We start from the raw sequence: 25,835 nt of genomic DNA on the forward strand, positions 1-25,835 counted from the left end.
ACTTTGAGGAGCCAAATCACCGGATTCCGTCAACAAGCTCTTGAGAGCTTATATGAGGCTTGGGAGAGGTACAAAGAGCTTCAAAGGCAATGCCCACATCATGGGCTAGATGATTGGTTTCTAGCAATAACATTCTATAATGGATGTTGTGCCGAGTTCCGAAGGATTCTTGATTCCGCCAACAATGGGCAGTTTGATCAAATTGACACCGACCTTGCTCATGCCACGATCGAATCTATGGCGGTCCATGATGCCCAATATGTCAATTCCCGAGTTGTGCCATCTAAAGGTAAAGAAGAATCCTCTAACAACTCTGTTTTGCTAGCTCAAATTGCTTTGCTCCAACAACAATTGGCGAAAAGGGATGCTAGAGATTCCATTCAACAAGTCAATGTCATGTCTTCAACGAGCCAAATCGTTGTGTGTGAAGGTTGCGGAGGTGCGGGTCACTATGCCGCTCATTGCCAAGCTCCCATTGAAGAGATAAATGCCTTTTTAGCCTTAAGACAAAATGCACAAAATGCTTATCCACCGGGTACATTCTCAAACACATATAACCCAAATTCAAGATTTCACCCGAATATGTCTTATAGAAGCAACAATGTGCTAAATCCTCAACCACAACCCCCACCATAACAAAATGCCTATGTCCCTCAACAACAAAAATATATCCCTCCACCGGAGTATCAAAATCAACAAAGGCCCCCACAAAACAATTTCCAACAAACTCAACCTCCACAACAAAATGCCCAACAAAATAACCAAGAGGGAGGTAAGCTTGAGGGCTTGATAATCCGTATGCAAAAGGAATTGTTGACTCAAATCCAAAAGAATGAGCAAGCTCAAAATGCCGCAATCAAAATGTTGGAGCAACAAATGGCTCAATTGGCCTCATCTAGCTCTTCAAGGAAATCGGGTCAACTACCCCCTCAAGGTGAGCAACCACATTCTACCCTTAATGCTATCTACTTAAGAAGTGGTACGAAATATGATGGGCCATCCATGCCCAAAGATGATGAGGAGGTACTTGTTGAGTTGGAGGTCTCTCCAAATGATAAGGAAATTGAAGAAATTCCCAAGAAAGTGGATGACCCACTTGTTGTTGTTGAGAAAGTCAAGGAAGTGGAGGATGCTCCTCCAAAGAAAGATGTTGAAGCAAAGATCCCGGAAAAAGTCAAAGTGCCATTTCCTCATAGATTGGCAACGCATCAAAAGAATTCCCAATTCGGTAAATTCATAGAAGTTGTGAAGAATCTACAGGTAACCGTTCCTTTTACCGAATTAATCACTCAAATTCCATCTTACACTAAGTTCATGAAAGACATTTTAACTAAGAAGAGGACTTTTGATGAGGTTGAAACAATAGATCTCACCGCCGAGGTGAGTGCTTTTTTGCAAAACAAGTCCCCTCCTAAGTTAAAAGATCCCGGTAGCTTTTCTATTCCATGCACAATTGGCACCTACCAAATTGATAAAGCTTTATGCGATTTAGGTGCAAGTGTGAGTGTAATACCTTACTCTATTTGTGCTAAGCTTAATATGGGAGTCTTAAAATGCACTAGTGTCACATTGCAAATGGCGGACCGTTCTATAAAATGCCCTTTGGGAGTTTTGGAGGATGTTCCCGTTAAAGTTGGTAAGTTTTTCATTCCGGTTGATTTTATTGTTCTTGACATGGCCGAAGATGCCCAAATCCCAATCACTTTGGGAAGACCATTTTTACACACCGCGGGTGGGTTGATTGATGGCAAGAACGGTAAAATTACATTGGAAGTGGGTGACGATAAGGTCACATATAACTTGAATAGTGCTATGAAGAGTCCTATGATAGAAGAGTCTTGTTATTCTATTGACATTTTGGATGTTGTTGACATTGTTATAGAAGACTCTACACCTCGATCTTTGTCTAAAGATCCCTTGGAGGCACTCTTGCTTTTAGAATCATTTGCAGGTAATGATGAGATAGGAAATGAGGAGATTGATGCTTTGGAGAAAGAATTGGATGGAGAGGAGCTATCATTGGAGGAGAGCTCACACTTTATAGGCTTGGTTGCTACACCTCAAGATGTTGAGGTACAAAAACCCGAGCTTAAGCCCCTTCCTTCCAATTTGAGGTATGCTTTTCTTGATAATGAGGGGATGTGTCCGGTAATCGTTAGTGCTAAATTAGATGAGATTCAATTGGCTAAATTGCTTCATGTCTTGAGGTCTCACAAGAAAGCCATTGGTTATAAACTTGACGATTTAAAAGACATAAGTCTCGAATTTTGCATGCACCGAATCAATCTTGAGGAAGATCATAAATCATGTGTCCAAGGTCAAAGACGACTAAATCCTAACATGCAAGAAGTAGTAAAAAAGGAAGTGCTTAAATTGTTAGATGCGGGAATTATCTATGCGATTTCCGATTCTAAATGGGTGAGTCCGGTCCAAGTGGTTCCTAAGAAAGGAGGAACCACCGTAGTAAAAAATGATAAAAATGAGTTAATTCCAACTAGAATTGTGACGGGTTGGAGAATGTGCATTGACTATAGGAGGCTAAATCTAGCCACCAAGAAAGACCACTACCCATTACCTTTTATTGACCAAATTTTGGAAAGGTTGGCATGTCACAAATACTTTTGCTACCTAAATGGCTATTCCGGGTTCTTTTAAATACCCATTCACCCGGATGACCAAGAGAAGACCACGTTTACATGTCCCTATGGTACAATTGCCTACTGTAGGATGCCTTTTGGTCTTTGTAATGCCCCCGCCACTTTCCAACGTTGCATGATAAGCATCTTTTCTGACTACATTGAGTCTATCATGGAGGTGTTTATGGATGATTTTAGTGTATATGGTTCTTCTTTTGATGCTTGTTTGACTAACTTGTCCAAAGTTTTGAAGCGTTGTGAAGAAGTTGATTTGGTGTTAAATTGGGAAAAGTGCCACTTCATGGTGAATGAAAGAGTGGTGCTTGGTCATATTGTTTCGGAGAGAGGAATTGAAGTGGACCGTGCTAAGGTCCAAGTTATTGAGCAACTACCCCCACCGGTAAATGTGAAGAGTGTAAGGAGTTTCTTAGGCCATGCGGGTTTCTATCGCCGTTTTATTAAAGATTTTTCTAAGATTGCCAAACCCCTTAAGGAGCTTCTTTTAAAAAATGCTCCCTTTGTGTTTACTAATGATTGTCTTGAGTCTTTTAATAGGATCAAGAAGGCTTTGATTTCCGCACCTATAATCTAATCACCGGATTGAAACTTGCCATTCGAGCTCATGTGTGTTGCAAGTGACTATGCGGTAGGTGCCGTGCTAGGACAAAGAAAGAACAAGGTTCTCCATGCTATCTACTACGCTAGCAAAACCTTAGATGCGGCTCAAATCAACTATGCCACGACGGAGAAAGAGCTACTTGCCATTGTCTATGCCTTAGAAAAATTCCGCTCTTACTTGATTGGTTCCAAAGTCATTGTTCATACCGATCATGCCGCATTGAAGCATCTCCTAGCCAAACAAGAAGCTAAGCCAAGGTTGATAAGATGGATCTTGCTTTTGCAAGAATTTGATCTTGAGATTAAAGACAAGAAGGGGGCCGAAAATGTTGTTGCCGATCACTTATCCCGTTTGAAGTTCAAAGATGGAGGTATTGAGTTACCTATTGATGATTCCTTCGCCGACGATGTTCTAATGATGTTGGAAGCCAATACTCCTTGGTATGCCGACATAGCCAACTACCTAGTTGGAAGAGAATTGTCACCCAACCTTTCATATCAACAAAGGAAGAAGTTCTTACATGATGTCAAGTTCTTCCTATGGGATGATCCACATTTGTTCAAATATTGCTCCGATGGGCTATTCCGGAGATGTATCCCATAATGGGATGTGAAAGGGGTGCTAGAAGGATGCCATTCTTCTCCTTATGGTGGTCATCATGGACCATCCAAGACCGTTGCGAAGGTGTTGCAATCCGGCTTCTATTGGCCAACTATGTTTTAAGATGCCAAAAATTTCGTGATGGCTTGGGATGCTTGCCAAAGGACGGGTTCCATATCAAGAAGACACGAGATGCCTCTCAATGGAATCTTGGAAGTAGAGGTGTTCGATGTTTGGGGCATAGATTATCAAGGACCGTTTCCTTCCTCAAAAGGGAATCGGTATATTTTGGTTGCCGTTGATTATGTCTCTAAATGAGTAGAGGCAATTGCTACTCCTACCAATGATGCTCGCAACGTGATTAAATTATTCAAGAAGATCATATTCCCGAGGTTTGGTGTTCCAAGAGCAATCATTAGTGATCGTGGTACTCACTTCGGTGAGAAACAACTTGATGCTTTGTTGGAAAAATATGGAGTCTATCATAGAAGAGGCTTGGCTTATCATCCACAAACTAGTGGCCAAGTAGAGATTTCCAACCGTGAGATCAAGTCAATACTTGAGAAAGTTGTTGCCAAATCACGAAAGGATTGGAGTATGAAGCTCGATGATACCTTATGAGCCTACCGTACCGCGTTTAAGACATCTATTGGTACTTCACCATATAGGTTAGTCTATGGAAAGGCGTGCCATCTTCCCGTTGAGATGGAACAAAAGGCTTTTTGGGCAATTAAAGAGCTTAACATGGACCCGAAGTTAAGTGGAGAGAAGCGGTTGTTGCAACTCAATGAACTCGATGAATTCCGCTTGCAAGCTTATGAGAGCTCCCGTCTCTACAAGGAGAGAACAAAGAGATGGCATGATAAGAAGATCTTAAACAAAGAATTTCAAATTGGTGATAAGGTCTTTCTATTCAATTCCCGATACAAGCTATTTCCGGGAAAGTTACGATCACGGTGGACCGGCCCATATACCGTCACAAATGTCAACAAGTTCAGTTCCGTTGAAGTGATGACCACCAAGGGCGAAAAATTCAAAGCAAACGGTCATCGTTTGAAGCTCTACTATGAGAATGTGATCGTTGGTGTGATAGAGGAAATGACCGTTCAACCTGTACCAAAGAAATCTTAAACCGCTCAAGCTTTTTCGTCGTGCGGGAAGTTAAACCAGCGCTTCTTGGGAGGCAACCCAAGCTTTTTATTGCTTTTGTTTATTTTCTTTTTTAATTTTCTGCAATTTAATTGTGTTTCGTAGATTAGTAATAAAATACTCAACTTGACGATGTTTCTTTTGTGATTTCTAGGTGAAAATGAAGAAAGGAGAAAATGGAGTGCATTTGACACGCAACCCCATGCAAAAACCCCGTTCGGGGACGTGGTTTTCGAAAAAAGAAAAACGAATCACCCCCATAGGCGAGGAAGTCAAAACGCGAAATTGCAGTCAACCCCGATCAGGGTTGGTGGCCCCGATCGGGGTCGTGGTCCTGTAGCTCTTTTTTGCTAATTGACGGGTATGTAAAAAAAAGAAAGATTCTATCATATCTCAGCAAACCCAACGGTACTCCCTCATCCCTTTCTCCATCATTTTCTTCATTTTTCTACCTAAAATCACAAGGAAACTTCAAGTTCTTCATTGATTTGCAAGCTTTATTCATCCATTAACATCAACTTGGTAAGATCTCTTCTCTTTTCTCTTTAAATTCTTCTATTGCAATCAATTAATTGGATTATGCAAACCCTAAATCAATTTGGGGGAATTCGATTTTGTGCTTTATGGTACTAGAAATTGGTTGTAGAATGATTATTACATGTTTGTAGTGTGAATTAGTTCACAAATTCATACTATTATGCCTATTAGGATGAATTTTAGTTTGCCTTAAGATGAATTTTGTCTTAAAATTTCAGAAATATGGCACCAAGAAAAGCTCCTTCACAAGGTGCTTCTAAGAGAAGGAGAGGTGAGGCGGAGCCTTCAAATGCAGCGGCGGATGTCCAAATGGAGGAAGTCCCACAATGGCATGACCCGGAATTTCCAAATATGATCTTCAATTCACTAGCTCAATACAACAATTGGGTTATGTTGAGAAGCAAAGGTATGGAACCAACGAAATTCATTAACCAAGCATCTTTAAACAATATTGGAATAGAGAAAAATGTTAAAGCTTTGTTTAAAAATCTTGGCATGAAATCTTGTTATACCATGAATTATAAGACCTTCCCCGAACTCACCCTTGAGTTCTTGAGCTCTTTCGAGTTTCATAGGTTTAGGAAACCCGGTTTCATTCTTTTTGTTACATTTCGCTTATTTAATGAAGATCATAAGTTAGACTTAGCGGATTTCGCCGCTATCTTTGATTTGCCTCACAAAGACTTACCGACCGAATCACCCGATGATTATAACCCCGTTTTAACTTGGGATGCCATTTCTCACTTGACTTTTCCGGGTTTTGATCATACACCACATCAATTTATTCATTATCCCGACATAAGGATTTGGCAAAGGTTTATGGGATGGACCTTTTTTGGTAGAAATGAACCTCACTCGGTGAGGAAGATTGAGTTAGAAATCTTGGGTGCTTTCTTGAATGTTAATGGTGATGAGAAGTGGGGAATCAATATCCCCTACCACTTTGCGGTTCACTTGACCAAACAAACTAACACCAAGAATAGTTGCATTGTCTTAGGTGGTTTGGTCACTAAAATTGCTCACCATTTGTGTCGGTTTAACCAAGAGACTACCGGTTTGAGACCATTGCTTGAGTCTAGGGCTAAGGGAGTTGGTCTTGATATGAATATTTTCTTTCTTGTAATTGGTTTAAAGATGCTCATCCCAACATGATTTGGAAGATAGGTAGACAAGACTCCATTCGTCTACCCGAGGAAAAGAAAGAATTAAAGGCTTTGATTCACACTAAGCCTCGTCGTGGAAGTGATCCCTTTGTTAGACCGACCTACCATTTAGCCCTTAGAAGTGAGTCAACTACCACTGTTGAGAGACGTGTGGGAGGTCAATCCTCCCAAGCACGTCACTCCACCTCTAGCATTGAGTCACCATCTAGCGTAGAAATGATGAATATGATGCGGGAAATGAACTTAGGTGTTAATCAAATTCGTGATGACCAACGACTTGCATTACATCCTATTTATGATCATTTTGCTAGGCAAGGAGTTATCCAACCCGAGGGGCCACACCCTTCATTCTATACTTATCCTCCGGGTGGATTTCCTCCTCCATATCCTATTCCCCCTTCCCCTCCTCACAATGATGCAGGTACATTTGCTCAATATAAACCCGACCCGGACTTTTGTGGTTCGGATTATGGGGTTGAGGCATTGCAAGGAGGCTATGGAGGCTATGGTGGCTATGATGGCTATGGTGGGATTAGTAGTTATGGTGATGGTCTTGGTAGTGGTCAAGATATTGGTGAGTATGTCACTCCTATTCAAGGGGATGACTCAAGTGGAAGTGGCCAACAAGGAGAACCAAGTGGTAGTGGAAAGAAGAAGAAGAAAGGGAGGAAGGGGTTCAATTTTTGGCCCTTTTCTTAGTTGATTGATGAAGAAATCCCCCGAATTCATGCTAGCTGGGGGGGGGGCTAGCAAGTTGAGTAAGTTTTTAATTGCTTTGCATATTAGTTTAGATCTTGCAACCCATTAAACATAACCTCTCGTCCTTGTTTTGTGCTTTGAGCCATTTTTTTATGGTTTGATTGGGTGATTTGGATAGTTGGCACATTGAGGACAATGTGATGTTTAGCTTGGGGGGGGGGGGGGATTGCATTTGCATATAGTGTAGTTTGCATGTAGTGTAGAAAATTTGAAAATTTTTGAGAGAAATTTTTGCTTTGTGCTTGCTTGTTGCCTACTTTCCTCTTTGTATCCTAATAATAGCTTGTTGCTAATGATTTATTCTTTAATGATGGGATATTAGCTACATGGGGATGTCTTGACATAGTAGGTGGGAGATGAAGAATGAACCGAATAGGCTTGATCTTGACTTTTGGCAAGCTACAAAATGGTAAGGTAGAACCTCCTTTAAGGCCATTTCATCTTTATTTGGTCTCACTTAGGTGAGTGTAGGTGTCTCCTTATAATGTGTGTTACATCAAAACGCACGAGTATGGTCTTCATGTCATTTCTTGGTAAGCATGCATTTATTTGTTTTAGCATTTTGGAGTCATTCACATGATATTTTAGCCTTTTTGACCCCTTCACAAGATTTATCCTTAACTACATCATTGAAATTGTCTACCCTTGTTAAGTGTCACGGTCCGCTACTTTTGTCGGACCGTGGCGCGCACCCTTGCCCGTCTCAAGGCAAGATGCAAGCGACAAGCAACTTCGAACTAGTGAGGGATCGCCCACTAGCACGATACTCGGGTCTCGGGGTGTGAGTCGGGATCCTAGTGTCGATCCCACAAACACGGCTTGTTAGTAAAGTGAAGGCAAAGAGTCGTTCACAACAAAGCAACAACAAGCAATACGAAGGCACAAGGTAGGAAGTAGATTTTCATTCACTAGTACTCCCTAAAGAGGGAAATTTGATATTTACATCCTGGTAGCAGGAAACATTGATTTTACAAGTTTAGTTCAGAATAGCGATATACCTATTTATGGAAACCTATTCTAAAACTACTAAGAAAATACTTACTACAAATGTACAAGGAAAATGAAATTACATAAGCATAAAATAAATCTAAGGGTTCAAGTGTGCGGATCGTCACACTCTCCCCCACCTAATCTGTTGCCGCCCTCGGCAACACAAAAAATCTTGAATGGTGCTTCAGTGAGACATCCTCGGTGAGCTTTGACTGTCCATGCAGTGTTGGGGATTAGCTTGTACAACTCGGCTTGAATGTGCGCTTCGTCCCAAACAATGACTGGCCTCTTCGTCCCCTCAAGGATAAGCTGGAGTTCCTTGACATAGAAGCTGCCGAACGTCATGTTCTCCAAGTTCACCACGTGCTCCTTGTCTCTCGGGAACGCCCACTTTGCCGCTGCTTGAAAAGTGCTCTCTCGGGCTTTCTCCAATCGGCCCCAACGGACCTTCGTCTTGTCTCTCGTCACTTCAAAGACCGCATTCAAGGGAATGTGAGATCTCGGGGACGCCGAATCAGCATTTCGGCGCGGCCCCCGATGGTACGAGGCCTTCTCTCTTGGGTCGACTGACCCGCAAACCAGGACGTCGATTCAACACATCGACGCGGCCCCCTGATGGTACGAGGCCTTATCTCTTGGGTCGACTGACCCGCAAACCAGGACGTCGACTCAGCACATCGACGCGGCCCCCTGATGGTACGAGGCCTACTTCTTTGGGCATCTTGGCCCTCATCGTCTACTCCTCGGTGAGGGGGTAGACTCTTCTTTCGTCCCCCAGGCCACTTAGCATCGTAGTTAGCCTGGGTCTTGTTCGCCCTCGGCTCCACCGAACCTTTAGGCATTCTCCAAGGTCGCATCCCTTGTTTCGGCGTCGGTATCACCCTCATAGCCGAAATTCGATGCTGCCCCTTGTCTTCGTCGCTGTCTACCGTCTTCACTACGATAGACCCCATTAGTAGCATCGATCCGTCACTCGGTTTCAATACCACCAATGCTTTCTGAAAGAATTGCATCCCGAGTACTAACTTGAAGTCATCCAATGAACGGTGGTGAAGTCGAGCTCCCCCCCGCCCACTCACCCACTTGGACCGCGACCTTCTTAGCCACTCCTTGGACGCGTCTCATTTTCCCATTGACCGAAGCTTGCAGGCACTGTTAGCATCCCGCAAAACTAGCCTCAACCGATCAGCTTCTTCTTTCGTAACAAAGTTGTGGGAGGCACTCGAGTCGATCAAAGCTCGTGCGTGCTTCCCATTCACCATCATGTCCACGTACATGAGCCCGTCGGATTTCTTGGCGGAGGAAGCTTCGTACTTCCCCATCGCGCTGATCCTCTGAAGTGAGCCCATCCGTGGTTGGTCTTCACCATCACTCGAGTCTTCGTTACCCTCTTGGTGATAGTCGGCCAACGCCCCATCAAGACGTTCTTGAGCCCCTTTCGGCATCTCCTTGAACATGGCATTGAACTCCGCTTTGCTCGGACAATCGGCCATCTTGTGAGGACCCTTGCACACAAAACACGCGAACGGTCTCTTCGTCGTGGAAGCAGTAGAGTTTCCCGCCTTCGAAGACGAGCTTGAGGGCGAGTTTGTAGTGCTCGCCGATTGGGCTTGACTTCCTTGTGAGCGGAACCGACTGTTCCCCACTGAAATGGCGCTGTTTTGTGGCCTTTGTCCATTGTACCCACTTTGTGACACACCAGTATTCCCCGTTGGTGCCACAACTCTTGGTGCCTCGCTCGCCCCGTGAAAGTCGAGCGGGCGCTCGCGGCCGATATGGCCGAAGACGAGTTTTGGGATTCGCCTCATGACCTCTTGTTGTGCCCACCTCTTCAACCCATCAATGAATTCGAATGTCCTATCCGTCTCGGACATTTCGGTAATCTCGAGCATGCATGCAGAGAATTCCCTCACATATTCTCGGATTGATTTGGTGTGCTTGATTTCCTTCAACTTCTTCCGAGCAACAAACTCCGTGTTCTCGGGGTAGAAGTGATCCTTCAAGATCCTCTTGAAGTCGGCCCACGATGTTACCGTAATCGTGCCCGCATCGATTTCCTTGTACCTAGCCCTCCACCACATCTTGGCATCGTCGACTAGATACATACTTGCCGTGACAACTTCCGCGTCTTCGTCGAGCCCACTTACTCGGAAGTATTGCTCCATATCGAAGATAAAGTTATCGACCGCTTTCGAATCCCTCGCCCCATCGTAGGCACGAGGTGGAGGTGCCTTCACCTTATGGCTCCCCACCGATTTCCCGTCATTGGCCACCGCTTTCACGAGCGTGGCGCAAGTGTTCTCTAACATCTCGACCTTTCGATGCAGATGATTGATCTCTTCCTCCCGATCGTCGGGGATCGCACCACTGATCGCTTGGATGCGGGTATCCATCCCGTCTACCTTCGTCTCAAGGTCACAAACCGTCTTTTGCAACTCCTCGAGGCTCGCGGCCATCCGCATCACGATGTCCTCGAGTTTGGGAAGCTTAACGTCGATTGTGTCCTCTAAGGCATCCACTCGGTCCTCGATTGTTTCGCCCATTTTCTCGATCTCGATGAACAAATGCGGCGTGCAGAAACCCGTCCGAAGACCGGGCTCTGATACCAAATGTCACGGTCCGCTACTTTTGCCGGACCGTGGCGCGCACCCTTGCCCGTCTCAAGGCAAGATGCAAGCGACAAGCAACTTCGAACTAGTGAGGGATCGCCCACTAGCACGATACTCGGGTCTCGGGGTGTGAGTCGGGATCCTAGTGTCGATCCCACAAACACGGCTTGTTAGTAAAGTGAAGGCAAAGAGTCGTTCACAACAAAGCAACAACAAGCAATACGAAGGTACAAGGTAGGAAGTAGATTTTCATTCACTAGTACTCCCTAAAGAGGGAAATTTGATATTTACATCCTGGTAGCAGGAAATATTGATTTTATAAGTTTAGTTCAGAATAGCGATATACCTATTTATGGAAACCTATTCTAAAACTACTAAGAAAATACTTACTACAAATGTACAAGGAAAATGAAATTACATAAGCATAAAATAAATCTAAGGGTTCAAGTGTGCGGATCGTCACATTAAGCTAGTAGCTTTATTGGATAGTGTTTGGGTGCTCATTGGGATATGTTTGGTTGTTTGAAATCATGTGAGCTTGATCTTAATGCTAAAAAAAAAAAAGAAATGGAAAAATTGAAAAAATTGGAAAATGAAAGAAAATGAAAAAAAATGAAGAAAGAAAAATGAATGAATGAGAAAAAGCATGAAAAAAAAAGAAGTATGCATTGAAAAAGAAAGAGAAGAAGAAGAAAAGATATGAGAAATCCTCAAACATTATTCAATATATTTTGGAGAAATTTCTTATGGTTTGAATTGCAAAATTGGGTTAGAATTGGGATTGAGCATCCTTGCATTTTGGTAGTTGCTAGCTTGACTTAGCCCCACATTACCATAATTCTTTTGTTCCCCCTTCTTACCCATGTTTATTTGTCTTCTTCCTACCCATTTGGCTTCTTTATCATGCTTACATTTGATTGTCTTTGCTTGCTAGTTTTGACATGTTTACCATATTAGATTGCGGGCACATTGTTATAAGTTGAGGATAGTTGAGTGTTCATTTACAAAAATTGTCCTTTCACATATAAAAGAGTTTGAGTGTCCCGTGAGAGTCCATAAGTCAAAAGATCATGCAAGAGCTTAAAGGTTCATTCAAAGTTTTCTATGGTACGCCGTCGTGTAAATCTCATCCATGTCTTGCTTTATCCCTTGCCCATGTTGTTTCGAGTTTTTAAATCATTATGCTTAGCTTGTTTAGGATATAGCAATTGATGGGATTTGGTTTCTTGCTTGAGGACAAGCAAGGGTTTAGCTTGGGGGAGTTTGATATGTTCATTTTATATACACTTTTACCCCTCATTTTAGCTCGGTTTATATTGATTATTATACTTTAATTAGTGTATTTTTGAGCTAATCTCGTGTTCTAGGTGTATGGTTGTGTTTGTTATATTTTTGTAGGAATCTAAGCATTTGAAGGCTTTTTCCTATCATTTTATACACCAAGTTCACTAAACTAAATAAGGCCAAATATTGGACTAAGTGTGTGAAGATTGCTTGAGTTTTGCATGGAGAAATTTATGGATCAATATGTGTAATGCAAATGATGCCAACAATCAAGTCAAAGCCCAATGATCAAAGTCCAAGTCAAGATGGAAAGCTTAGGATTCCAACATGCATGAGATACTTTTTGGAGGCTCTAAAGATGATAGATGAGGCATTTATCCGGGTGATTAAGGTGCATTAAAGAATAAACTTTGGATTCCTCAAGCAATTAAGAGAGGAATTAAGAGAAATCATCCGGAAACACACGACCCCGATCGGGGTTGCATGCTCATTCGATTCTTACGTTTTCTCCTCCTCTCCTATAAATAGGAGAGGTATTCCTAGGTTTCACGCATCCGATTTTACGTCCAAGTTTACTACAATAAGCCTCAAGCATTATAAGTTTTCTCTCATTAGTTTTCATTTCAAGTTTAAGTTGTTTAAGCATTCCTTAGTTAATCTTTCAACATTTTGTATTTCAAGAGATTCTCAAGCATTTGTTATTCAATCTTTTGGTTATTAGTTGTTTGTTCTTCCATACAAGTCCTCCTTTATAAGGTATTTCTTATTACAAGTTTACAATTTACATCATTGCTTTAGTTATCACATAGTTATTATAATCAAGTATTTCATATTTACTTTAGCTTTGTTCTTTTCGTATGTTATATCACCTAATTAATATAATTCATATAACCATGTTCAATATTCCTTACAATTTAGTTTACATTTTATATCTTAGTATGAGTAGCTAAATTCTCTAGTCTAAAGGCTAGGGGAACCATGCAAAATCAAACATATAATATGATTAAATAAAGTCCATAATAATATTGATCAATTGTTTCCATCACATGCTTGCTTTGTTACGCTTAATCTTTGATTATCGGCCGTAGTCGTAAATTAAATTTGTTCATTCGTTCTAAAGTCGAGAGGCACGGAATTGAATTAGACTAAGCATGTGTGGTAGGACGACCTAGTCATGGACGAGAGTTTTTCTAGGACCCGGTCTATGGTTGATACTAATGCCGTAAGGTGGGTATCTTTAAGTCTAAGCAATTGACAAGATTATTAGTATCAAGTTTATCATGTTCATATGTTTACTTTTTCATGAGTGACCCGAACCCTTTAGACTATCCTTTATCATATTATTTACATTGCAATTTTCATTAATCATCAAACCAAACCCAAATCGTAATCGACCTTGATAAAAATCTACCCATAGCAATTCACGACGTAATTCCCGTTTCCTTGTGTTCGACCCCTATTACTACATTAATTTGTGCCTAGGGAAATTATCTTTGCATAGGTACGCGATAAACCTATAACTTACCATGAGGTCACCCATCTTAAGACCTGACAAAGGGATCAACCGGGTTGGATCAGTTCAAGTCGGGTCAATTTCGTGTTTGTCGGTTTCGTGTCGGGTTCGGGCCGAGTCAAGTTATTTTAATTTCAGGTCAACTATTAGCAAGTAATTCATAGATAATAATCAGTTTGCAATAATAAACATTCGCGTTGGGTCGATTCGGGTTTCGAATCAAGGTCAGGCCTTGAGTTCGGGTGTCGGGTTAGGTACGGCCGTACGAGCCGGTTATGTCAATTTTGTCAAGTATACTCCTAGCAGTCAATTTTTTTTTTGCCAAGCACGCTTAACTGTGGATTTCTTTTACTTACATAACCAGAAAAGAAAGCGCACTTTGTTGATATGAGTAGTACTTTGAATCCCTTTAAGAACTAGTCATTTAAGCTTATCAATGGACCTTTTTAAATGTTGTGGGGTGTTACACGGGTTGGGTCATTTCAGATTTCGGGTGACTTGTTGACTTAGACCTGGCAAAAAGGTCAATCAGGCCGAGTTTGGGTCAATTATTATTAATTTGTTTATGAATCTGGTTAATTCGAGTCTTGAGTTCGGTGTCGGGTTCTGGTTAGGTTATTCGAGTTGGGTCAGATCAATTTTGCCAGGTCTACCTGTTGTCGGGTCACTTTCGGGTATGAGTCATTTTGGGCCGGTCGCTTTTGGGTTAATGGGTAAAACACTTAAGCTAGTATTATTTTGATCAAAGAAATATCATTTTGCAAATTTAACTATTTATTAGGGATGATTGTAACGAATGAAACTTTATTTTGATGTATACAACATTAATATGACTTAGTACTTATCGTTTTGGGTTATTTTGGATTACTTTAAGTCATTTTGGATCAGCTCATGAGTCCGGTGATCTCGGGTCGGGTCAACATTGGATCAATTAAGGTTCGAGCCGGGTATGAGTCAGATCGGGTCAATTCGAGTTTCAGATCATATTTGGGCCGAACAAGTTCGGATCACCTTCGGGTCTTAGGTCAGGTCGTTCGAGTCAGGTCAGCTTTACCAGGTCTAGATCTGGGTATATATATGAGTACAGGGGAGCTTATATTCACCACCGCCGCCCCTCCCCAATGACATCAATACTGGCCAAACTTACAAGCTAGCACCCCGAGGGCGACACAGGCCTTTACTAGGCATAGTGGGATACCGAGCTAGTAAGAGGTACGTGGTGCCCTTGCAACACTTTTGACATAACATGACACGACATGGTGAACTTTATTAATTGGTTTGGGCAAGGTAGATTATGGGGATGGGCATGAGGCAACATATAAGGAAATAACAAAATTTTTTGTTTAAGAAAGAAATATTTGTTTTAACTTGTCTTAAATTTAAAGCTATCAAGTATGGTAGATGAGACAAAGGAAAGATGCTTGAGTGTATTTGACATATTTTCATCTTAAAACAGATACTGTTGTTCTAAGAGAGACCTACCGAGGAAAGAAATATAAAATGTGTTGGATTTGTGCCTTGAATCTAGTTAGGATGCAAAGTCATGTTCCATATTGGTGGTGAAAAGATGAAAAATCATCTTTATAAATCCCACAAAATATAATAGTACAAGGTCTTTTGGGAAGGAGCCCAAGAGTAAATTCCTTAGGGCTTGGCCCAAAGCGGTCAATATCGTACTATTATGGATCATGGACACCGGTGCAGTAGAGACCCAACAAGAGATATTCACGCTTTCGCACAACAAGTGGTATCAGAGCCCAAGATCGACTTGGGCTAGACACAAGACGAAGCATCGAGTCAAGACTTGAAAAAAGCATACACCGTAAGGCGTGGAACTCCTATTGCTTGAGGGAGAACTAATATGTCCGCGAGAAGCGACATGAGTCTCACTGTGTTGAGACAGGCTCAAAACAGAAGTATCAAGAGAAAACCATCGATCAACGACCCGATGTGGTGGGTTGAGGCTTAATGGAAGCAACAAAAAGCGGTCCATGATAAGTCCAAAAGCGATCCGATGTGACGTGCTGAGGCAGTGGATTGAGACCTAGTCCAGGATATATTGGATGCAGAGGAGTTTGGTACGCAAAAGTGTAGCACAAGCTCGTGAGACATATGGTGTGTCGTTTAAGGGGAGGTGATCAAGACTTGATGATGTTAAGGATGTTTAGAAGTTGGGGTTGCAAGGTGTGGGGAGTTCTCCATAAGAGGACAAGATCCGAGTCAAGATGATGATCATTAGTTTAAGGGGAGGATTGTTAGGGTACAAACTCATGTCCTACATCGGTGGTGAAAAGATGAAAGATCATCTTTATAAGTCTCACAAAATGTAATAGTATGAGGTCTTTTGGGAAGGAGCACATGATCAGAGTAAATCCGTGAGGGCTTGACTCAAAGTGGACAATATCGTACTATTAGGGATTGTAGACACCGGCGCAACAAAGGCCTAACAAAAGATATTCACGCTTCCGCACAACAAATATGTAAGTCGTTGCTTTCAACGACTATAACGGGGGTGATATCTGTCTCAGCTAGGGTTTTCTGTTTTGGGCCATCTAGTTCTGTCTATAATGCTGTTAAAGAGTAATATATTAGCTCTCTAAGTTACACCCTAACAGTTATGCATGTAATAACAATAATTATCTGAATTTAAATGTGAAATCTTTAAATTCCTCAATATCAATAAAACTCTCATCTTTTCTACCATGTGGATGTAGTAGCCAACATACCATGCATTAGCAAACAATGTGAATTTGTATTATATTGCTTTCTTTATGGTTTCTTTTTATCTTTAATCGCTTCTGTTATAGCACTATGGTTTAGAAGACCCAATTCCAAAGGATTGGTGGTATTGTAAGACCCGATAATCGAATGCCCAAATGAGGAGAGATAGAGAAGAGAACACAAAATGAAAAAGAACAAAGAAGACACGTACGTAGTTAAGTTGCCATACAAAAAAGAGAGAAAGAGAAACATGGACGTGGAAACAAACATCCCCACACATTATTCTCTACTTATTAAGCTCTTCTTCAAGATCTCCCACACATTATAGACTCTCTCCTTTGCATTTGCACCCCATATCTTCCCTCTTCTTAGAGATCAATGATGAAAGAAAAAGGCGAGATTATTCCGGTCGTAAAAGAAGAAGAAGAACAACGACAACAACAACAACAACAACAACAACAACAACAACAACAACAACAACAACAGTTGTTACCGAAGAGGAGTAGTAGTAGCAGCAGCAGTAGTAGTAGTAATAGCAGTAGTAAAGAAGAAAGGAAGAGTTTATCATGTATGCAATCGACTGCTGCAGATGATATTGTGACGAAGACGAAGCAAGAAGACAAGACAAGATCAAAGGAAGAAGAAGTGGAGAAGGATGTGAGCGATGAAATGGGGCCGAGAGAAAGGCTGAAGAGGCATAGAAGAGAAGTAGCAGGGCATGTATGGATTCCTGATATGTGGGGACAAGAATCGTTTCTTAACGACTGGATCGACTGTTCTTCCTTTGATGCTTCCTTGATCCGTCATAATATTATGGTCGCTCGTTCTTCTTTAATCCAAGAACCTCACATTATAGCCCCTCCTTGAATAATAATCCTTGAGTATGTATTACTCACTAGAGAATTTTTATTTATTATTATTACTAGAGTTTGTATTTAATTTGTATGTGTTGTTCATCGATTACATGTATGTATTACAGTACACATGCTGCTGCCGCTGCTGCTTTTTGTGTTCATTTTTGGAACATGGAATGCTAAATGCTACCACTAATCTTACTACAAGTATAATTACTTTCTTTATTATTTGCACTTGATCTTGGTTTCATGTCACTTACCAGTTAAAAATAACAATACATTTATACATATACCATACGGCGTTCAATTTTGTTAAGGGTTGACGGAGTACCAACGTTTGAACCTTGGTACTACTGTATGTGTTCAATTTGTCCACATTGCTACTATGCACAAACACCAGTGGAGCTGATTTCTTATGATTTCATGTCAAGGGTTCACTTCGAGATACCGTGACACCTAGCCGCCTTGTAATGAATAATAGTAGAATTATATTATATTTTAGTATTATTATTTCTGAATCAATAATTTTGAAAGCTATATTACAAAGAAGGTCATTATAAAAGGAAGGAGAATGTGAATGTCCTGATCGATGCTTAAAAAAGGTTGGTTGTCATTATCTTGATGATCTTATGGCGTACCTTCAGCTGGATTTAAAGCTTTTAACTTGATATCTATATTTGTTTTCTATTTCTATTGGGTCGTTTTATGTGGTTTTGTAGTGTTTGGATGAATATCTGGTTTTGTGTCTTTTTCTAGGTTGTTGGGCTATGACTCTATGAGTACTTTGGGTCTAATTCATTAGGTAGATTGTTGCCTAATTGTTAGGGCAAAATCTTATTTCAGACGGGCATTTTTCCCGTCTCAAATAAGACCGACAAAATATTTTCATTTTTTAATAAAATGTAAGTAGTGAATCTACAAAATGTTATCACTAAAGATGTCACTTTTTACCCTGAAAATAGTGGGAAAAATAATGGTAACATGTTATCAGAAAAATACAAACATTTTACTGTCAAATGATAACATGTTGTCCGTCTTATTTCAGACCAAAAGCAATGGTCTGAAGCAAGACGCACTGAATTGTTAGAGGTCGTCGACACGTTACTTCGAATCGTCGATAAATAATGAACTTTTCGAACTATCCCTCTCATTTCAAACATTTCAGTTCAACTATCGATAAACAATTTAATCGACAAATCAAAATTAATAACTACCGTAATATTGAATATAAACAATTGAAGAACCTATGATGATCCACAAATTAAAAAATGTTAAAAAAAATCGGCGTAAAAGGAATCGACTATAAAATCAAAGCGACGAATTACTAAGTGGAACAACGGTAAACTAATCGAAGTAAAACGAGTTGAATTTTTTAAAGTCACAACCAAGAGTTCAAATCGCGACAGTGTAACTAATTAACGTAAGACGAATCAAAATTGAACATGTTTATAGAGAAGTTAATTAGGGCAGTGACTATCTCGCGGTAATAAAAGGGATAACCTTTTCTACAAACCATGTAATTTTGGACAATTTTCCTTCTAAGCTCCATGTTATCCTCTCTAAAGACATTCTTAGTATCGCCACTTCTCAAGTAGTAGCTAGTTAGTTTCATTTTCTCATTGTACCCCCAAAAAAGATTGATTGCCTACGAGCATTTAGTTGACTAGTAAGAGGTTGTTCTAATTTACACAGAGGTTTGGTATTCGAGTCATGGGATTCTGGGAATGCAGAGTGTAAGGAAGAGCTTTACTGCCATGATAGTCCGTCCTACTCGGATCGAATTCGGTCTAACCCGAATGGTCTACAAGTCTACAACCTTAAAAAAAAAAAAAGAGAAAATGCACATGGTACCCTTGAAGTTTGCCATTTTGCACAAAATACCCAAAATTTTAATCCGGAAAACTTTAATAGGTCATAACTCGTGTTTATGAGATCGGAATGTGACGGTTTTTTTTTCAAATAAATTGTCTTTTCGAGAACTACGATTTGAAAAAAAAAATTTGAGTTTGGAATTCGTGACCAAGAGATATGGTCACTTAAAGTTTGTTTGGTCAAAAAAACTTCAACATACAAAAACTCCTAGTCACGGGATCCAAATACGACATTTTTTTTCCAAATCGTAGTTCTCGAAAAAACGATCGATTTGAAAAAAAATATCACATTCCGATCTCGTAAATACGAGTTATTGCCTCTTAAAATTTTTTGGATCAAAATTTTAGGAATTTCGTGCAAAATTGCAAACCTCAAAGACACACCCCGTGCATTTTCCGAAAAAAAAAATTTGAATAATTGGAAGCTGGGCCGGCCAATAGTAATAGACAATGCCCAAAATTAGGGATTGACCAAGTTCCCTGGAGTGTGCATTAAAATAGGAAAAAGCCTAATCTCTCCCCATTTCCATTATCATTTCAATTCAATTCAATTCATCAGATTGAACCCTAGGAATCACAGATCGAAATCTCGAAGATGGAAGCAGCAGCAAGAAGAAGCGGTGGTGGACTATGGGAAAGTCTCTACAAAGTTGTTATGCGTCGTAATTCCGTCTATGTCACCTTCGTCATCGCCGGCGCTTTCATTGGTGAACGGGTCTCTACTTTCTCCTTTCTTTTCGCCTTTTTAATTTTTTTTTTAATACAGATCTCATCTTTTATATGACGATTCATATCGCAAATTGTTACTCCCTCCATCCCAATCATTTGTTTTATCATTTTTATTCTTTGTGAGCGGTATTTTAATCAGAGGGAAACAAATGATTGAGACGAAGGATGTATGAAAGTTTAGATTGTACAGATCCGTAAGTATGAGGATTATAAGAGCCTTAATTGATTGCACCGAGGCTAGGTTTTGCGTGTGTTCAAAGTTGTTACCTTTCCTTTATTTGAAAATTTGAGATTATTAAGAGTTTAGATTTTGTATAGATGTGGGTGAAATGGTGAATTAGGAGATTAATGTTACCTTTTAATGTGGCGTTTGTTTTGTTGTGAAAGGCTAATCAGTTGCTGCGTGTTTAGACTTGATTTCATAATGAGAGCCTTTGAGATGATGTGATAATGTAGGAGGTGAATAGTTTTTCATGGGGATATGGGTTCACCTTCAGGCTTGCAATGTGATGGGTGTATCGACATTCACGAGTATGAACTACCTCTGGGAACATGTTCTTTATTTTGCGTCTTTTGGGCAAGGGTGAGAAGTGTTTTAGGGATGTATCTGTTGTGATTTTGCAACTTAGTTGGAGGAGTTTGTATATTGCCCTAATATTTAGTATCACTCTTTTCATACTTTTTTAAAAAACAAATAAAATATATTATGGGTTTTCTGATCTCGTAGATATTCCATGGCAAGAATGTAAAGTTCCTTTTGAAATTTTTTGTGCCTTTTCTCCCCAACTACTTTCTTTTTGATAAAACATGATCGGGTCTTCCTTTGGTACTTTACTTCTTCCTCTTTGTGTTGTTAAGGTCAATTCCACTTAATCACAGAGGATAATAACTGCTTACTTTCAGCCATTCATAGCCTATTGCCTGAGTAATATGTCGTTTTTTTTCTATCTTTCTATCTTTTTGCCACGTATTGTTATTATTTTTGAATATTCGATATTTAGTAGGATGTTGAATTTTGTGTCTCTGTGTGGTTTTGTAGGTTGTCGACCATGGAGTCCATAAGCTATGGGAATACAACAACCAGGGGGTATGTTTTCAAGCGCCATTACTTGATATATTTGTTGTGCAATAACTGCTGTTGTTGTGTTATTGTTTTTTGATATGTAAAAGTTGCCCTACTTATTACCTTCACTATTTAACTCCCCGCTTATTAGCCAGTAGCTACTAGTCAGCTACTACTTTCTAGGCTGGGTCGAGAAAATAAATTGGAAGATAACTTAAGCTACCTTCTTTAGAACTAAGTACTTGATTATTTCCAAATTCTGCTTAATTTTGAATGTCCCAGCAGGATCTATATCTTCACGCCACTGCCCCATTAAGAATTTGTTGCCATCTCTATATACTGGATTGAGTTCATCTGGATAGCTGATCATTCCCTAGATTCGTACCAGTTGGTTATGTCATAATTACCTGCTCAATGCACTCCATCCTCATAGACAAAGGGCTGTAGGGAAATTAGTAGAAACCACCGTCCATTGTGGATTTGACAGTAGTTAATTTGGGGATAGAAGTGGGAAAATGGATAAGACTTCTATCTGACGTTGTCTTAAAGGTTCTGTATAGAGAATATGCAGATTCTAACTGTTTTTTTTTTTCTGCTGTGATTTGAGGTTGTTAGGCTATAGTGATACATTTTAACTTTTGTTTCTTGTTTTGATGACTGGGATGGTTGGAGAATGAAGTGGGGACAGGGTTTTATTTACCGTTGTGTGAGCTCTGTGAAGGTACTGAAGCTTTGGGCTCTTTAGTTGTTTGGTGTGACCTGGCAAGGTGCACAGTTTCAATTGTTTGATACTTGGAGACTTCTTAGTTATCAGGGTATCTTATGTGGCAAAGGAATTAATGTTTTCCATGCTTTTGAACCAATCAATATGTTAATTGGGATTTATTGTAGTCTGGCAGCTCTAGGTTAAGCTGCAACCTCTATAAAACTATAGTTTTATCATTTTGTTTTTGATTATGTTTAAAACGTACATCTGACCTCCCTTCACAATGTTATTGGCGGTGTTCTTGGAGGCACTAAGATAATGTCACATTATTTTGGAAAGTAGGTAGTGTCTCGAGAGCAATACCTATGTTATTTGACATCCTACACTCTGTCATTAAGCAGGGAGATAAATGGCATTTGTTAGGTTGATCATAACACTTTGTAAAGAAGTTTACATAATCTAGATTATTTCTCGTGGAATGTTTTGGTAAATTTTGTTTATTGGTATTATTTTTGAAACTTAAGGGTATAGTCCAATCAGGAGAAATGATATCTGTAAACCAATAATATATAAGTTTAGTGAGCTATGACATCTACTGTCATTATTAGCATGTACTTCTCCGGATAAGCTAATGTACCCGATTTGTCGTTGAGAATAATTTTTCTAAGTATGGAGAATGGATGTGTGTGAACCAAGGATGTTTAATGTACAAGTTGCAACTGGCTATTTGATAGAGTTTGTGTGATTGGGGTTCGCTGATAACAAATGCTAGTTTATTTTTATAAAAGTGTGTGTAAGAAAAGGCTCAAGTACTACTGTAGTAGTGTATATCAATTTTTTAGCTGAAGATGATTTTGAGCAAGTTATTGGAGCCATCATTGATTTTCATATTAAGAGTACTCATTGCTTAACACCTGGTTCGAGAAAATGGTACATGCTCGCGGGTTCAAGTGATGTATAATAGCTGGCAATCACTTGGGTTGGTTTTATGTCAGGTCTTCTAGTTGTGTCGAGTCGATATCAGCCTTCAGTGAGGTCAATAATGGGTTGGGTTCATACTTGACATGTGGGTCTGGGTTCAGTCCGGGTCATTATGGTTTGCTATCATTATATTTTGTGTTTTAGTTACTATTATTAAGTTAATTGTTACTCAATCTTATTTGGATCATTATTAAGCAAATTCATTGTTGGGGTCATCTATTCATTTGTTTTATTATCATATTTCGATTTGGGTGGGTTGAGACTTGATAGTCTTGAGACTAATCGAGTAAGTTTCTCGAATCACAGCTCAGTCATTGAGCTCAAAAACCTTGATAGTATAATGTCCTATATTTAGTACATTAGTCACAACAAAGTGAATATACGCTATGTACATGAGTGGTTGGATTTACTCGGGTTTTGGGTTAGCAGAATGTGTATCTGTCTTTGTGATTAGTTATCACTTGTTTTTACATGGAGATCATGAAAATGTGTAACATGAGAATTCTACCCTTCAATTCCCTTTAATATGTCAAGCCCAAATGATAACTGTCCATTTCCTATTTTCTACATAACCCATGCCAACCACAACCACCCCACTTCATCACCACCATTAAAAACCACTCGCACACCAACACCAACACCAACTTATCTCTACTCCCTCATCCTTTGCACCAACAAGCTTCATAATTCATATCACCACCGACTTGTCACCCTTCTTCATCCGTTGACAATCTTTGCCAACTTGGGTCTTTTTTGGATATGGAAAAATGGTGGGTCAATAAATAGTTTTCAATAGGGATGATACATAGTTGCTGGTTGGAGTTAGCTGAAGGGAAAGTTAGGCTTGGGGACTTAGATTGGTCGCAGAGTACAATATCACCGGCCAGGTTTCTGGCGGTTAAAGGACGTTTGAGGGGTTTGTAAAAGGGTTGTTTGCGGTTTGGCTTGGGGTGGTCCAGACTTGGGAACAAGTGGGGATGTGGATGATTGAGATTTGCTTGGGTGGTCGGAAATGGCTAGGGGTGAGAGAGGTCGATTGGTTGAAAATGGCGGGGTTTATAGATGCTGGTGAGTGGTGAATATCGGGTGAGTTTGGGCAGAATGGTAGATGGGTTTAGGCCTTGAGGGTTAAAAGGTGGTAGGGTGAGGCATGAATGAAAGGGGTAACATTGCCATTTATAAAGGAAATGATAGCTATTGTCCGGACCGGAGGGAGTGTACCTTTGGGGTGTAAACTTTAGCTGGAATCCTTCTTACTTGATTCTATGCTTGGGTGCTAATTTTCCCAATAAGTAGAAATGTAGAATATGAAGGCATCCACAATGGTAGGAACTCCTTTTAACTCTACCGTTGCCACAGTGTTCTACCTCAAAATTAAAAATCGATCTCTCTAAATACCAAGTTTTAACCATGGAAGAAACTGTTGCATTTCAAGTAGGTCTCATAATCCATTATTCTCTAAGCTCTGTTGTGTGTGGCTTGTGTCCTTTTTTTTGAAATTAAAATTAAAATCACTACCACCACCTACCCGCAAGTAGTCTTTCTTGTTTAGTTAGACCACGATTCTCTATTGAAGTGGCTATCGGTAATTGGTTTTTCTTAGGGAGCACTTTTTGGGTTGTATGTTTAGTGTGTCCGAGAGTCCATGTTTCTTGATGGCTGATTGTTCGTGCCACAAATAAAACCTTGAATAAAAAATCTCTTTGTTATTCTGGCTGCCTATTTCATCGATTTCATACATGTATGATCCTTGAGATACATGGAATTGGGGTTAATTTATTTTATGTTTTTGTTTGATAATGCAGAAACGATATGAAGATATTCCAGTTCTTGGGCAAAGACCTACAGAAGAATAGATCTTTTCTGCAGTTTGGCGCATCCAATGTTTGAGGCTGGACTAATTTTGTATCCTGTAATAATGAATGTTATTCCATAATCTTTGGCTTAAATTTTTTCTTCCGACATAATTGCAAGTACGTTGTTCATGCTGTGGCATGTATTTCTTCTAATGACTGTATTTGTCTGGCCCCTTACTCATAATTTTGTGGGAAAGAGACATACTGTTATTTTAGGGGGATTTGCTTATGCGACTTCCATTATTATTACTACTATCGGTTCTGATCGGTTATTCTTGTGAGAGTACATTTTTTTAGGACTTTTCACTACCATTTAATTCTTCTTCCTGCAAAGGCGTACCAAAAATCCACTTCCATCCATCATCCAGCAAAAAAGTCGACTTTTAGTGTTGACTTGTCACTGTGTGACTAACTCGTTCACTTCATAACCATAATAATCGATAAATATTGACTAAACCCAGCATACCTCAATTTGTCTACACTTTACCCAAATCAATTCCTATTTCACCTAAACAAGATCACATCGGCATTTATACGAACATGTAAATTCTTCTTCAACAACTATGAATCTATCATATGCAAAATCAACACCTAGTCTTAACTATAAGAATTTCATCACGGATTTACAATTCTTCTTCAACAACTATGAATCTATCATATGCAAAATCAACACCTAGTCTTAACTATAAGAATTTCATCACGGATTTACACTTCCGAGTTTGAGTTTTTTTTTTTTTTTTTTTTTTTTTTTTTTTTTTTGTCAGAAAGAAAAAAGGTGATTATAGTACCCTAAAAGTAACAACAAGCTAATCGACGAAGTTGTACTAGAAGCACGATTAGCAAATCTAGGGCAACGAAGCCAAGCATAAAGAGTACATAAACATTTATTAAAATTTAAATTACAACAAAGCAAACTGGAGTAACGAGGGCAGGACGATGAAGAATAGGTTAAAAACGAGCACTGTCGTCCACTTCAACAACATTACTAACAATTCCTTAAGGCCAACGGACAACGGGGCGGACCAGGTGCATTTACGCCACACGAGCGTATAAAGAAAAGGGGAAAAACAAGCCGAACAACCTTCTCTTTAGCGGAGAAGAATCTCCTAAACCGTGGTAATCGACCACAACAATCCAAAGACCAACTCAAAGAACCAAGCAAACTGAAAAGAAGGACTACAAAGCTCACCCCAAC

General features: G+C 39.9%; 1 protein-coding gene and 1 non-coding gene across 2 annotated transcripts; one reads left to right on the forward strand and one right to left on the reverse strand.

Annotated features, from left to right (window-relative positions):
- LOC141650859 (small nucleolar RNA R71) lies at window positions 1–107 on the reverse strand. Its single transcript, XR_012546871.1, has one exon. It is a non-coding gene; the product is annotated as a small nucleolar RNA R71 (small nucleolar RNA).
- A 19,618-nt stretch (window positions 108–19,725) lies between these two features.
- Window positions 19,726–24,912, forward strand: LOC141647487 (cytochrome b-c1 complex subunit 9, mitochondrial). Its single transcript, XM_074455696.1, has 3 exons — window positions 19,726–20,020; window positions 21,074–21,121; window positions 24,590–24,912. Exons 1-3 carry the CDS (start codon window positions 19,901–19,903, stop codon window positions 24,638–24,640), a joined length of 219 nt encoding a protein of 72 aa, XP_074311797.1. The 5' UTR covers window positions 19,726–19,900; the 3' UTR covers window positions 24,641–24,912.
- The last annotated feature ends 923 nt before the right edge of the window (window positions 24,913–25,835 follow it).

This window comes from Silene latifolia, chromosome 3, assembly GCF_048544455.1.
Source record: "Silene latifolia isolate original U9 population chromosome 3, ASM4854445v1, whole genome shotgun sequence".
NCBI lineage: Eukaryota > Viridiplantae > Streptophyta > Magnoliopsida > Caryophyllales > Caryophyllaceae > Silene > Silene latifolia.

Bases quoted from the DNA above. Each gene is read 5' to 3' on its own strand.
- LOC141647487 (XM_074455696.1), top strand. From the start codon at position 19,901: ATGGAAGCAGCAGCAAGAAGAAGCGGTGGTGGACTATGGGAAAGTCTC. The intron at 20,021-21,073 runs GTCTCTACTTTC...GTGGTTTTGTAG, and splicing joins GCGCTTTCATTGGTGAACGG to GTTGTCGACCATGGAGTCCA. The intron at 21,122-24,589 runs GTATGTTTTCAA...TTGATAATGCAG, and splicing joins GGGAATACAACAACCAGGGG to AAACGATATGAAGATATTCC.